The 14,437-nt window shown below is 41.6% G+C and overlaps 1 protein-coding gene across 2 annotated transcripts in view; it reads right to left on the bottom strand.

Moving 5' to 3' along the window:
* Nucleotides 1–1,806: 1,806 nt before the first annotated feature.
* ZNF704 (zinc finger protein 704) overlaps nucleotides 1,807–14,437 on the bottom strand; it is a 159,878-nt gene continuing 147,247 nt past the window's right edge. Inside the window, exon 8 of one of the 2 annotated variants that reach the window (XM_054595171.1) lies at nucleotides 1,807–14,060. In XM_054595171.1, coding sequence (XP_054451146.1) covers nucleotides 13,686–14,060 — 375 coding nt within the window. In that variant the 3' untranslated portion in view covers nucleotides 1,807–13,685. The remainder of the gene's footprint in view (nucleotides 14,061–14,437) is intronic. The other variant, XM_054595172.1, reaches the window with a different exon arrangement.

Here is a 14,437-nt window from a genome sequence, read left to right as displayed (position 1 = left end):
TCAGTTCTGGTCCATGGCCCAGGGGTTGAGGACCCCTGGTCTAGCATGTAGGAGCAAAGTTATCTTACTTCAGTACCATGGCATCTCAGGAAAGGTCAAAAGGCTCAGTGTTCCCTGTGCTAAATACAAGGAGATCATAGAGGTTCGATGGCTAGGAGCCGGGTCAAGGCTGGAGGTGGAGTGGAAGAAGGCAGTAGGTATCCAAGTGCATGACCCTCTAGTTCTCAAATAGTCTGAGTTATAAAACTCTTGTCTCCACTGCTCAGTTTATTAATTGACGAGATAATCATGGCCAGGAGTAACCAAGAAAACATTCGTTGCGGCATATAAGCAGTTTACTAATGCAGTGCATTCTTATTTCAGAAAGAATCTTCTTAAGAAATTAAAGAGAAAATTCTGTTATTTGAAGGCACTCATCCTGGACATTTGCAGGTTCCAGTATTTAAGTATTGGGCTTCCATTTGGGAAATACTCTCTGTGTACAGCGATGTTATTTCCAGTAATTCTCACAATAGTCTCTCAACATAGGAATGTCTCTGAACCAGGCAATAGGCCATGAGTCATCATCCCCTCCATCCCAGCTAAGCCAGACTAATCAGTTTTCTTCTCCTTCATTATCATTCCTATTATAAGGACGAGACATATAAAGGTTAAACCTCTTGTCCAGTTACCTACCTCACAAGAGGCAAACTTGGTTTTGTGCCTACGTCTGTTCCGTAAAGCCTGCTACCTTGTTGCACATATCCATATGCTTGTCCTTTGCAGGCAAATATTTCATATTTTAGTGGACTAGGGGAGGGTCTCTAGGCTAGCTTGCCACAAGGATGGACATTGCCTTCTCTTGCCAGGTTGTGTCTACAGTCCTGGGACCACAGGGCCAGTGCACAGGGTGAACAGCTAACATGTCTGAGAAGACGTTGCCAGGGGATAGGTTTGAGCTGTGATCACCAGGGCTGAACTCTAGAAGAGAGATGTGTCTTCCACATTTTTAAAGATAGCTTTGAACAGTTGACATGGGGGAAGATGTCCATTTGGTTGTAAATGATTTTTACCATTGTAGGTAAAACCTCAAATCCTCTAACCCCAGTGAGCTCTCTTGGGTATAAGTTACCCTTTACTTCAATAAACAGTGCCCAAATAGAAGCAGATCACAAAAACTTTTATTACGTGAAAGTCAGACCTCATGGTAATTAACCAGTTACAAGTGCATTTAAGTTCTTCTGTGTGGACACTGCAGAAGTCAGGCTGGTCTAATGACAGTCCTGTGCTCTGGTTTGGCACATGCCTTTGCAGCCCAAGCTAGAACCATACACGCAGTGAGTACAGGTCAACGAGGACGTCAGACTAGACTAGCAACACCAGGTTCATTTTCACATGAAGCATTACAGACATGAAACTCCAAAGACCAGAAGACTATTATTAACATGATTCTTACTATAAACCTTTACTTCTACTTAAATTTTTTCATGGGACCAATGTGGTGAATCCTTGACTCAGGGGGACAGCACCAATTCTATATTTTCACACTTAAATGGGCCACAGGAACTGTAAACATGTAGCGGTCCTCCTGATGCCCACTGCAGGTAGATGCCAGCTGTCCCCTCAGGAAAGTGCAGTTTAGTTTAACTGGTATGAACATTTTATGTTGTACATCTTCAATCTGACATTTCTCTTCTCTTTCAATTAGCACCAGTTTATTTGAAATATTTTTCCTGGTGTTAAGTATTTAGAAAACAATTTTTTTTTTAAGCACAAAGTCCCAAACTATGGAAACCCCCCCCCCCCCCCCCCCCCCACCCCAAAAAAAAAATCAAAAAACTTGTTTCGGAGAACAGCATTTAGAAAAACAACATCATTTAAACATTTGACAAATCTATGTACAATGTGCCAAAAGCTGGCCAGGAGCATGGCTGAGGAACAGTCACTAAAAGGTGTATGAACCTGAACCTCCACAGGCTATATTTACAGTTGGCTAGGTATTCAGAAATGTAGCATCAGAACATTTGAATTTGGCTAAAAATAATATAAAAAGACATCCTGCAAGACTTCTAAATGGGTAGCAAACATACCTATATAACCAAACATAAGTACCAGGTCTACAAGTGTGTTTCCCAATATTTTACATACAAACAGTTGAGAAACATTCTCAGTGAACACAGAAGGAAATAGACTGTAGAGTAACGGATTTCTCTATTTCCACATTGTCAGATGAAGGAAAGGACTGTTTTTTCATGTCATGTAATGTAATACAGCATTGATTAAGGAGCAAAGATCAATTATTAGTGGAAAAGTTTTCATGAAGATACAAAATCAACATAGGGGTGAAGAAACATGTGTATATTCCATATAAATGTCCTCCCCCCAAATAAGTAATCATCTCCATGTAATTTTGAAAAAAAGATCAGTAATTTGCTTTGCTAGGAAATATTTTATTTTATTTTTTCATTTTTTATTGAATTTATTGGGGTGATATTAGTTAATATAATTAAAGGTTTCAGGTGTACCATTCTGTAACACATCATCTGTATATTGTATTGTGTTCACCACCCCAAATGACAATATTCTATTTTTATATTTTGTTCTTTGAAACTATACAACCCAAAGCCTTTGAATAATAATTTTTTTCTTAGATAGAGAATTAAACACACTAGATACAACCCACATTGTATTTATCCAATGTGACCCTAATTAACTCTATGCAATTTTGTTTGGTTGTTAATCCAATGTTACTAGAACACGTACCCCTAAAGAACTGGGCACATCTTGCAACAGCCAACATGTCCTTTTTCTGTTTAAGAAATAAAATATAAACCATTTCCTATTAATTCACCTTAATGGCTGAATTTGTTTAGAGCCTGAAATTTCAATGCACTGCCTTTAGAAATATCAGCTAGAAGAATATAGATGGCAGTCCCACCTTCCCATAATAACATGCATTCAAGTTTATCTTGAATAATTTGTGGCTGTGATAAGTCTCTACGAAAAGAATTTACTTGGGTTTGACACAAAATGAACATTACTCTTTGAAAATGCATAGTTTGTAACTTTATACATTCATTTATTAACATTAACAACCTTTGTAAGCACTTACCTCCAAATGGTGGCTAAAAGTGTATTTCAAAAGATCTCTAGAAATTGGATAGCATTGCCACATTGCTTTTGAATTAGTGCTCAATTACAAGCTAATGGCTGTCATTTGAAGGTTAGCGTCATATAGGAAGAACCCTTCTTTCTCTTCAGTCTGTCTTTCTCCTCTGCTTGTTTAGCAGGCACTAAAAAGCAGTGTTTCCTACTGACAGCATTTCCACTAACAACACCATTAAAGATGCTTTAGAATTTCATTTCAATAGTTTAGATTTGGTATAGAAAACAATTTGAAAGATGGCTTAATTTTTAAAAGTAGACTTCTTTTTAACTTTATCATGAGCTAAGGGCAACAGAGGTTTTGTGATAACTGCTGTTTCCCTCACTCCCCAGCCCCTCATTTGAAGAAGATGACTGTAGGCCACTCAGCTTTTGCATTTGATGATAGTCCTGAACCCTTTGGGACCTAGCAATTTCTTCTTATCCTGAGTTCTTCTAAGTATATAGATTTTGATACACAAAATGCTTTGGAAACTATACTAGTCTCTGGTTATTCCAGAGAGCATATGTTCAAAACGCTGACCATCGTCTAACCATTAATTACAAAAATAGGAATTTTAGGGTGTATTGTAGGAAAATATTGATAAATGGCATTTTTATTTTTACATATATCATCGACATTCCTGGGTTATTTTACACCCAGGGCATTTTCAGTTATTGGAGTCACAAGTGTATTTGGGTGTATTGCGCTCTTCCCTAAAAATCTAACTCTATTCTAAAGCTTCCTACCAGTGTTCAGGAAGGTTCCCCAAACATTTGGGAGACTTCAGAAGAAGGGACTTTCCTATCATCACAGGGCTTGGTCAAATCACAGTCATTGATTTCCAATTAGCAGAGTCTAGCAAAAAATGTTTAAAGAACAAAGCAAGTATTTGTAATCTGTAGGAGATCCATCCTTATTTTGGGGTGGGGTGGCGGTAGTTTATGATGAAGCTACACCATTGATCCTGGAGGGTCATTTTAACTCTAGCAGAAGGTATTGGCCCCAGAGTTCTTCCTCTTCTCTCTCTCTCCCTTGACCTGTGCTCAAAGCATGGGAGGGAGGCTGCACCGTGATAAGGGACAAGGGCTTCACCATGTGAATGGATTGGAGCCGTTGCTTTCTAGATCTATGAATATAAAATTAAAACAATGACACCTGGCAGGAGCCACTTCCTTTCCACATTTTTAAAAACACTTCCATTTCCATGCTGTGTAAGGTGGGCAAAGTGAGGCGTGGGGCAATAAAGGTGAAGCTCACTCCCTTTGCCCTTCCTCCACTCCTGATCCACATGCAAGGGGCTGGCAGTAAGGGACTTGCATGGGGCTCTGAGTCAGAGTGAAAGGACTAGATACCTGCCTGGCCTTTATCAGTGACTTGGAGTCTCCTGTGATGAGTGTGGTGGGCTGTGTGCTGACCGACCCTGCTCTCTGGGTGTACTCCCAAAACTGCTCAGACAGGTGGGAATTATTCCCCCAAGGAAGGGGTGGCCTCACGGACTGAGACTAACAAACCAGTCACGATGACTTTTGTCCCTTTGGATCTTATTTAAGAGTGAGACATCAGCAGCCCAGAAGCAAAATGTGTAATCTGGGACTTTGGAAAAGGAGCATATGTAATAACAGCACAATAACAGAGGGATGTGTCACCAGTGAATACAGGGTGGCTGCCAGGATGGGTACTGTTCTCTGTTCTCAAAGCTTAACTTCTGAGTGCTGGTTTTCCTCTTTAGTTAGAGGTACAGAGAGAATGCATAAGAAAATAGACGAGCAGCTCTTTTTTATTTTTAAGAGAAGTTTGCTTTTTCATGACAACTCACTTTGCCTTCACCAGGAGGTGCTACTTTGTACTCTTGCTAATTTTCTGAATTAAAAATTTGGGGAATCACTCTCTAAGTGAATGTAATACACATGCCTCCTCACCCCCAATTTCAAAAGTTTGCCTTTGGCCACTTGGTTTTTACAAAAGCCCTTACATTGACACCTGTTTTTGCTGATCAAAAGAAATCCAAAGAGGGTTTTTGTTTTTGAGAAAAAAAGCCATCACCTTACTCTAACATAGGGCTTCACATTACTGATTCAGTTTATAAAAAGTTTCATAAGCTCACTCTACCTTTGGACAGTGGGGGAGACCTGTAGTTAAGTAGACTTGAGAATTAATTTTTAACAGTTTCATAATACAAATGAAGGCAATCTTTTCTTTGGATGGTGGCAGTTAAATATATGGATGGCATCCAATATAAAAGAATATTTTTAAAAAACAAGGACTACAATTTAAGCATTGAGTTCATGATTTCCACCTTCTTTCAGGTACATCATTATCCCCTTTCAGAGGAGTAGCTTTTTTCTTGTTCCCTACAGCTTGTGTCCCTCTAAGTCCTGCCATTGTCATAGCACTGCTGCCACCCACTGCACAACAGGCTTCTTTTCCAGCAGAGGAGGAAAGGGCTCCCCTGTGTCCTGCTCCAGCTCTGTATTATTGCTTTAGAAACATGTATCGAAAAGCCTGTTAATGCTGTAGGAGGTGGGCCAGAATGGTTTTGGTCTTTTCTAGTTCCCTGTGAGTGTCTATCCTGGATGTGAGACCTGGTAAACTAATGGAGACGGGTGGCATGAAATCCATTCAGGTATCAGACCACCTCGGCACCCCTCATAGTTACAGAAATCTCAGGCATCACCGGAGCTTTTTAAATTGCATTCATATTTAAACATGACTTAACCAGATTCCCCGATGTTTCCAACTTGGAGTTAATAGTACTTTTTGATGGGGTCCCTACACATTATAAATCTGAGCTGTTTTAAAATTTCTTGGCATCAATTTAAGTTTACATGGATAATGAATGTTGAATGTTAGTAGTAAAATAGCTTTTCCCAAGGAGTCTAAACTGTTACTTGTGTTAGCTAATCAACTCCTATAATGACTACTTACATGGTTGGAACTTAGGGAATGCAGCATGGTGCTTCCTTAGTTTTCATTTGGAGATGATTTGTTTGTATTTGACAACATGAGTGAATGGGCTCTTCTATGCTGAGAAAACTGGATTGGAAGAATGGGTTGAGAACATGGTGGGTCACTGGGTTTTCTCAGGTCTGGGTTTGTCCTGGAAGAGTAAAGTCTGAGCTTTATTTAGCCCTTGCCCTTGAACTTGCAGGAAGGCACAAGGCTGAGTCCCAGATTCAAGATCACTCCAGGTTAGCCTTGGAGGTGGGTGATGGCGACCCTACATATCCCTTTTCTCCACTTGGTTCTTAGGAAGTTTAAATAACACAATGAATCTGAAAGAGACGTACTTTATTATAAATGTGATTGTCTCACCACCGTCAGGATTCTGGTAGAAGATATGGCCTAAAATCCTTTAGTCCATCCATCCAAATGAAGGAAGTGCCATCTAATTTTTCCAGTAACACATTTATTCCTATTTTGTATTCATCCTCAAATAAAGATGCTATAGATTTCTGTGTGGAAAAATTCCATTCTGAGGTCAGTGGGCACTCTAAAATAACCAAGTAAGTACCAGTTTTTAAGCGAGGATTTTGCCATATTAGAGGTGAAACCCTGGGACAAAAAGTCACAAGGCAGGAAGGAGGGGAAAGGAGTGTGGAGGGGCTGGCAAAGGGCTTCAGCACAAGGTGGCTGCATGTGCTGTCTTAAACTCTGGGGGCTCCCAGCTGCCTTCTCTGAAGGCACAAGGCTGCTCCTTGCCAGCCCCTCATCACAGTGATCACGGCAGCGAAAACACTAAGGAAGTTAGGATTACAGTTATTCCACGCTCTGGGGCATGGCCTGGGCATACCACAAGAAAGCAGGGCGAGAGCTGGGGAAGACTTCAGTATGTTTTGATCAGAGGCAAGGCTAGTTAAAGGACATTATATTTCTATATTCAAGTCTTCCATGAGAATGATTTCTGGGGAGAACTGACCTCTTTCCCTTCCTTGACTTTAGTTGTCTTGATAGTGCCAAGGTGTGTGTGTGGCAGGGGAGAGGGCTGATGGAGGAACTTGACTGATGGCTGTGGAATGTGAACTTTGTGCTCCCCAACAGCTGGATCTGGTGGTCAGAGGCTGTATCTGCCCGCGTACAGGTTCATTTGGTCTGCACAGTGCTGGCCAAGAATCGGAGTTACTTGTCAACACTTAAATGTCAGGTAAAATCATTTCCAAATCAGAAGGTCAAGCCACCCTGGGCCTGATTTCTGCAAAGTTCCAACTGTATACGGCTGGGCCTCCCCTTCAGAGGGGATGTGTTTTTTCTCGTTTACCATGATCGCCACCGTTCTCTAGTGCCCATCTTTTGCCCGATCTGAATCATTCATTCACAACTTGCCTGGCCCTTCTAATGTGTCTGCTCATTAGAAAGCTTCTACTTAAAAATGAAGCAAGACTCACTTGGTTCAAAACCATTCAGCAAGGAATGTTTCTTGGGAACTTTAATGCTAACAACAGAGATATTCCAGGGGAAGGGACAGAGATTTTTAGACTGGCTCATCTCAAGGACCAGGAGACGAGGTTTACAGTCCTCCCCTAACTCCACGCATTTCTAGTCCTCATGTGTACAGATTCTAAAGCCCACCTGAAAGCAAGGTCTGAGTGACCCTCTGACCATCTCACAGGAGTTGCTTAATGGGTATGTGACCATTCTATCTCAGCTTTTCTTTTGATGTTATCTGCATACCTGCTAATGGGTCCAGCTTTTGAATGAATGAAATCTTAGAAAGACAAGATACTTTCTTGCTTTAACAGTGAGTGGGATTAAAAACAAACAAACTAACAACTACAGCACTGTGAATGGTGTGGAAAAGCTCAAAATTATTGTGCAGTTAATAAACTCTACATGGATGCCTTCCTCATTTCCCAGCTCCTGGGAATACTGTGACTTTCTGATCCCAACCTGGTGTGTCTGAATTCTTCTCTAAAAAAATCAATTGCTTGATCTGATAAGGAAATGAAAGTTTAGTTGGTGCTGAAGAGAAAATTATTTTAAACATCACCAATCACCTAAGAATTCTACCTTTGGGCTTACATTGTAGAATTTTAGAAATTTCTACCAAATGATACTTGCTAGTTAAATGCAGGTTTGTGGTTCTGGTAGGTTGACTGGTAAGCTTCTGTGTGTGGCAGAATCTATTGTTTTACACTAAAAAATTTACAAGAGTATTTCTCCCATTGTCTATAAGCATGTCTATTAATACTTTTTAGACTTAAGATACATAGGATGATTCTTAAAGTGTCTTTTCCCCCCACAATACTTTGAAAACACACTGTTAATGATAAAAGGAGTAGCTGTTGTCATCTTGATTCTCTGGTATTAATCTTTCCATCTGATCTACATTTCTACCCTCCGCTGCAGAGGGTTAACTGAAAAGATATGCATCGAAACACTTGCTTAAAAGAGACATAGCCCTTTGTTTGGAGAGCAAGAATTGCTTATAATATTAACACTTCTTGTCTGATAAAATACTGTTTTTTAAAAAATAAGCTACAATGTATAAAACCAAGGTCATTTCCCACAAAATGTTCATGTTCTTTGTGATTACAAAACACTGCATCTCATAAAATATCTCTAGTTCTATTAACTTGAGAAATTAAGTACTAATACTTATTATAAAAGTGGTATGTCTCTTAGAATTGTAGAAGCCTAGCAGTGTATTTCTCTTCTTATTTGGAAAATTAAGTTGTAATTGTTATTGTATTTCGGATTACATTTCAGTACAATACATTACCATTGTGATTCTCAAACGCACAAGAGAAGTTATAAAATATGAGATTGTCTTAAAAAAAAGGAACTATTTACAATCAAGACCACAAGTAAAACTCCCACTTTGAATGCTGGTCCTATGATAGATACACCTTTTAAAGCATCTAGACCAGCAATTTTCAACCAGTGTGTTGCAAGAATTTTTAAAACATGCAGTACCTTACTATTTAGTTAGGGGCACTGACCTCTTCTCTGTTAGACTGTCAAATAAAAAAATGACAACAGCCAACACAACAATAGGCATCTGGTGTGAATGAATCAAAATTATACCACTTTTTTTTCATAACGGCAAAAAATGTAATATATTTTTGGTGTGCCACAAAATTGTAGTAATTAGTGTATGTGTTCCATGGGATGAAAAATGTTGAAAATTACTGATCTAGACCAGCAGTCCACAAGCTTTTTGGCACCAGAGACCAGTTTTTCCATGGACGGGAGTGTGGAAAGTGGGGAGTTGAGGACAGGGGACAGGAAGTGGAGCTCAGGTGAGCTTATCTTATAGCCCTGTTTCTAATAGGCCACAGAAGGGTACCAGTCCATGCCCAGGGGACCCCTAACCTAGACCATTGGATATGGGCTCAAAGTCCGTTGCAATGAAATATGTCTTATACTTTTTTGCTGGACTGGCGATACAACTGGTATCGCAAAGTGCTGATCGCATTTTATTTTCTGACTTGTGGTTCAACTAGTTACAATGGAAAAAGACTAAAGAAACAGTTTCCATATGGAGGAGCCCCACAGAGAGGATCCCCAAAGGTATAAGGAGCAGGAAGAGTGTGTGTATCCATGGCTAGGAGGGTTATTTTCTTAGAGAAATGAAATTTGCAGTTGCCCCTTCTCCAAAATGTTCCACACCCCTACCCATACCCTTGAATCCTGCCATGTTTACACTCATTTGTGTGCGCAGATTCTTTGTGCACACCCAGGTCACTGCTACATGGTCAAGAGAAATTCTAAAGGGTCATGAGAAAAAGCACCTTGCCCAGAAAAGTCCATGGAGGTTTGCTCCTTTAACTTCCTATCACAGCCTTCCCCTAGGGGCTTCTGCTCATAGCTAAGAACTAGTCATCCCACCAGTGAGGAGAGAAAGGAATGTCAAGGCTACATATTCACAATTACATTCTTAGAAAGTCTTCTATGTGCCTGTGGACACAAACCCAGGATGGTGCCTGTGGTCCACACACCATCCTTTGACCACAGCTCAGCCACAGAAAATCAGCTCTTCTATACAGCATCCCCCAGCCTCAAAAAAGTTGGTCCTGTGCAGTTCATGTAACTTTGTTCTTGAAATAACATCATGTTCACGAAAAAAACAAAAAAACAAAAGAACAAACACTTTTCTGACTAGTAGACTCCAGAGATAATAAGTCTTTCTAATCTTAAGCTCCTCCAGTTCTATTTTTCACATGCCCTTTAATTTTCCCTGAGGAAATGAATATTATTTATAGTATCTTGCTACTATTCTCAAGGCATCCTCTCCTAAATGTACAAGTCTTCCCACTTTTCTCTAAACATTCTCAAGTGAAAGCTGTGCTTTCATTTCCAAGGAAGTCTGCTGAAGGAGGCAGTGGGCTGTTCTCACAGGTGTGGACACCGGCCTCATCAGGGTACTTCCTGCCTGCTCCAGTTGGCTGCTCCCGCAGAGTGGCCCAAGGACAGCCACCAGTGGCTGGTCAGCACTAAGCGGTGGGAGCCTGGTGCCCACGGGCCTCTTGTGTTTATTCTTACGTCTTCTACCCTCTTGCTACTTTCTCCAAGTTGTCATACTGCCTCCCACAACTTGGGTGCACGTCCCCTGGGAAGGACTAAGGTTAGGAGTGTCCAACCTTTTTGGTGTCCCTGGGCCACATTGAAGAAGAAGAGTTGTCTTAGGCCACACATTAAATACATTGTGACATGTAATCACACAAACAAAATCTTAATGTTTTAAAAGTAAATTTACAATTTTGTGTTGGGCTGCATTCATAGCCTTCCTGGGCTGCACGCGGCCCGCGGGCCACATGTTGGACAGCCTTGGACTAAGGCTTCCAGCTACTGCCTGATGACTCTCTCTCTAACTGCGCGGCTATCTGCACAATACCTGTCCATCACTATGATATGTCTTCTTTGGAGAGAGATGAGAAATGTTTTCTGAAGGAAGGAATATCAAGGGAGAGAAAAGTTGAGGCTATGATGAGCCTTACTTAGAAATATTTTAGGACCAGAACCCACTGCATTGCCTTCCTGTTGCAGACAGGTCTCTACGGTCCCTGTGAGGGACAGGGCTCCAGGTCAGCAGCCAACATGCTGTGGGATACCACTTCCCATCCACCACCTTCCTCCTTCAGCCAAGTGAGAGAACATAAAAGAACATGGTACCCCAGAGATGTCATAAATGAATGCTGGGCTTAATTTGGCACTTTGTTTAGTCCAAAGTATAACAAAATAGCTCTACATTTTTAAAATTTAGCTTTTACAATCAGTGTTGTATATTGCAATTCATAACTTGCTAGGAGGCCTTTAAGAAATTGAATTCCTTTTTTCAAGGTCAGCCAGGTGAAGCTTGGTGGCCCCCTCATTATCATGTGCCTTTGTACAGGGAAGGGGTGTCTGTATGGTTAGGGAGGAGCCCCCATGTGGCAGGAGACTTGGGAGGGTATGTGTAAAGAAGTTGTTAGAAAGGCAAAGAACCCCCAGGGAAGGACATGCAGCTCTACGTTCTGCTCCTACTGGTGCATTTGGCTAAAATCCAGGCTAGAGTTCAGAACTATTCGTGTCCCATGTCTCTGCAGGAGAGCCAGAGCCTGGTCCAAAGGTTGTTCCACAGCAAAAGTCTCTCCTTCCTATGTCCAAAAGTTCTCTGTGTGTTGGGGGGATAAATTTAGCCCCTCATCATGATAATCATTTTTGATTAGTGATTTAATCCAAGGATCAAGAGCCAGTGAGCTCTGCTGAAGAGAAAAAAATCTGCTCCAGGGTTGTAGCCCAACCACCTTTTAAGTACATGGTGAACCTGCTCAAATAGGTGATCAGCCCTGGACTCACTGGGCACTCCCCCTACAGCTCAGGGCCCTGTACCTGGCCAAAGCACCATCTCACAGCAGACAGACAGTGCCTACAGGTGAAGTGACAGGTCACCAGGGAGGAGAAAAGGCCTGCTAGGGTAGAGGATGCAAAAACATCTCTCTACTTAAAAGGAATACCCTTTCTTGGCTGACCTCATAAATACTAAACATACATGACAGCTGATGCCATGGTGAATGCTAACAGAGCATCGTGATGTGAAATTAAATAAAGCTCTTTTTCTATTTTCTTGGAATAAGTGTTTTTAAATAAAAAATAAATGAAGGAGCAAAATAGGATCTGTTCTAGGGAATAATGTTTAAAAAGTCAGATGAGAATTTTAAAAAATCAAGTTGCCAAAATATAACAATGTAGATTGTGGATATTACATTACAGAACCATATATATATATGTGTATACACACACACACACACACGTGTATATATATAATCTGTTATCACTAGATGACTTCTTTCTGCTCTTTAAACAAAGGTGTATATACAGTCTCTAGACATATATTAAACTTTCCTCTGTGCAATTTCCTTTAATAGTCCTATGGCTGATCCTAGGCTCCCGTCCCAACAGTGCATCCTATAAGGTGCTTGTACCTCTTTGCATAGGTATAGGAGAAATAGCTCTCTAGCAGGGCAATCGAGAGAAGGGTAGGAATTTAAAGGGCTTGACGGCTATTCCTCTCTCCCCACACCACTACCACCAAAAAACCAACCAACCAACCAGGTTAGGAAGCTTAATAAACAGAACACAGTACAAGCCTTGTCCTACTAAGTCAAGAGCATCCTATACCGATGTGCATTTTCCTTTTGGTGTTCTCTATGTTCCCTTCTGAGCCAATTCTTAATTAATAGCTCCACTATTTTTACAAGAAAAATAAGTTTGGATCTTCCCTTTACCCATAAAATATTTAGATTATTCATTAACCCATCTCCCAGACACGCTAAAGCATAAAACCTGCCCAAGTGCACTCAGACTAGAGGTTGGTCCATTGACCTCACGTGGTTTTCTGATCAGATGGAGACACAGAGGCTGTGCTCTGCTGTATAAAGCAAACCTGCAGGGACAGTTTGAGTTCTTGACCTTTTCTCAGACTAGACAGTGAGGAGTTTTGAGGGAAAGCTCAATGACCCATAGAACTGGCAATGGCTTTCTCAGACAAGCAGTGACACAGATTTCAGCTGCAGTTCATATCACATCCCTGAAAGAAGCGCCAGGCTTACCCAGAGGGCTCCACACACCCGTTCTCAATTGAGTTTCACAGGCAGAGAAGGAGCTGCTTGGGGAAGGGCTTCTTACAGATTGTGGGAAGACTTCTAGGTGTTTCCCATCGGTGACAGCTGGATGTCCTGAGCCCAGCTTGGAGCTGAAGTCTGCTGGTGAGTTCAGTCAACCTCTTTTCAAGTTTCCGCCATCCAGGGCCCTACAAACCCACAGCGCTGCCATTTTAGGGCCATTCTTCAAAATAAAACAAACAAACAAGAAAGACATGGAAAAGATACCCAGAGAGCTGCCCCAAGAAGTCAAATGGAAATGGGGAAAAGACTACTCACACAAAAGTGGGTATTGTTCTTTGTACAAATGCTACAGAATCACATGTAGCTTTTTTGTGTGTCAACCCTCCCGCCCCTGCCAGAAATGGCATTTTTCAGAAAGCTTATCAAAATAAGCCTACTTTCTATGTAAAATGGGCTTGGCTGATTCCATGGCTATGGAAGCCCAGTTTTCAGACCTAGACACACAGCAAAGCAAATTAACTTTCCTTGTCACACACACAGAGAAAATTAGTAACAGCTGCTCTAGGCAGGATTCCGAACAGATCAGTGACTGTGTGACCTTTTCTCTTTTCTTTTTTTGCTGTAAGTCCACTAAGGTTCCTGGAAGTGTTTTCCTGGGCTCCAGGTGTGTTTTGTTTAGAAGGAAGAGTGCTTTCCCAAAAGCTGCTGTGGGAGGCGAGGGTGGGGTGATACTGCAGTGGCTGTGACCGGGTGGCCATGACCCCATTACTGCTCTCCCTCAGTCCAGGAAGCGCTGGCAGGCCTTCTTCCAGCGGCAGGCCGTGCACCACAGGTCTCGGTTCTCCATGCCATACACCTTCCGACACTTCTTGCCTTCTCCCCGAGGCTTCCTGCAGACAGGTGAGGACAGAATGGTCAGTGGGAGGAACTCAATGGGCATTTCACTGATGGCTCAAAATCCCTCGAAAGATGGAGAAAAGAAGCTAGGAAACACAGCAGAGCCCTCTCCAGGTCAGGCTTTCACATATGTTGGGTGGTTTCCTGGCCACTGTCCGGGGCGGCTACCACTGGCTTCTCTAACTCTTAAGCATCTGCTTGTCCACCTGCGGACATGATCTTGGCCATCTGAACAACAGTGAGTTAAACACGTACAATGAGAAAGACCAGCAGAGAGCATTTCTGTTTCAAGTTTTTAAAGATGTATTTTCAAGCTCTGTCTCATTTCTCAAGTGTCTACCATCCCAGTTAAGGGAATCCCAGGAGGTGC

The sequence above is a fragment of the Pteronotus mesoamericanus genome, unplaced genomic scaffold (genome assembly GCF_021234165.1).
Source record: "Pteronotus mesoamericanus isolate MK-2021 breed Mesoamerican mustached bat unplaced genomic scaffold, CSHL_Meso_final scaffold_54, whole genome shotgun sequence".
Lineage (NCBI taxonomy): Eukaryota > Metazoa > Chordata > Mammalia > Chiroptera > Mormoopidae > Pteronotus > Pteronotus mesoamericanus.
The sequence above is the reverse complement of the archived record's forward strand: the minus strand, read 5'-3'. Positions and strand labels throughout refer to the sequence as shown.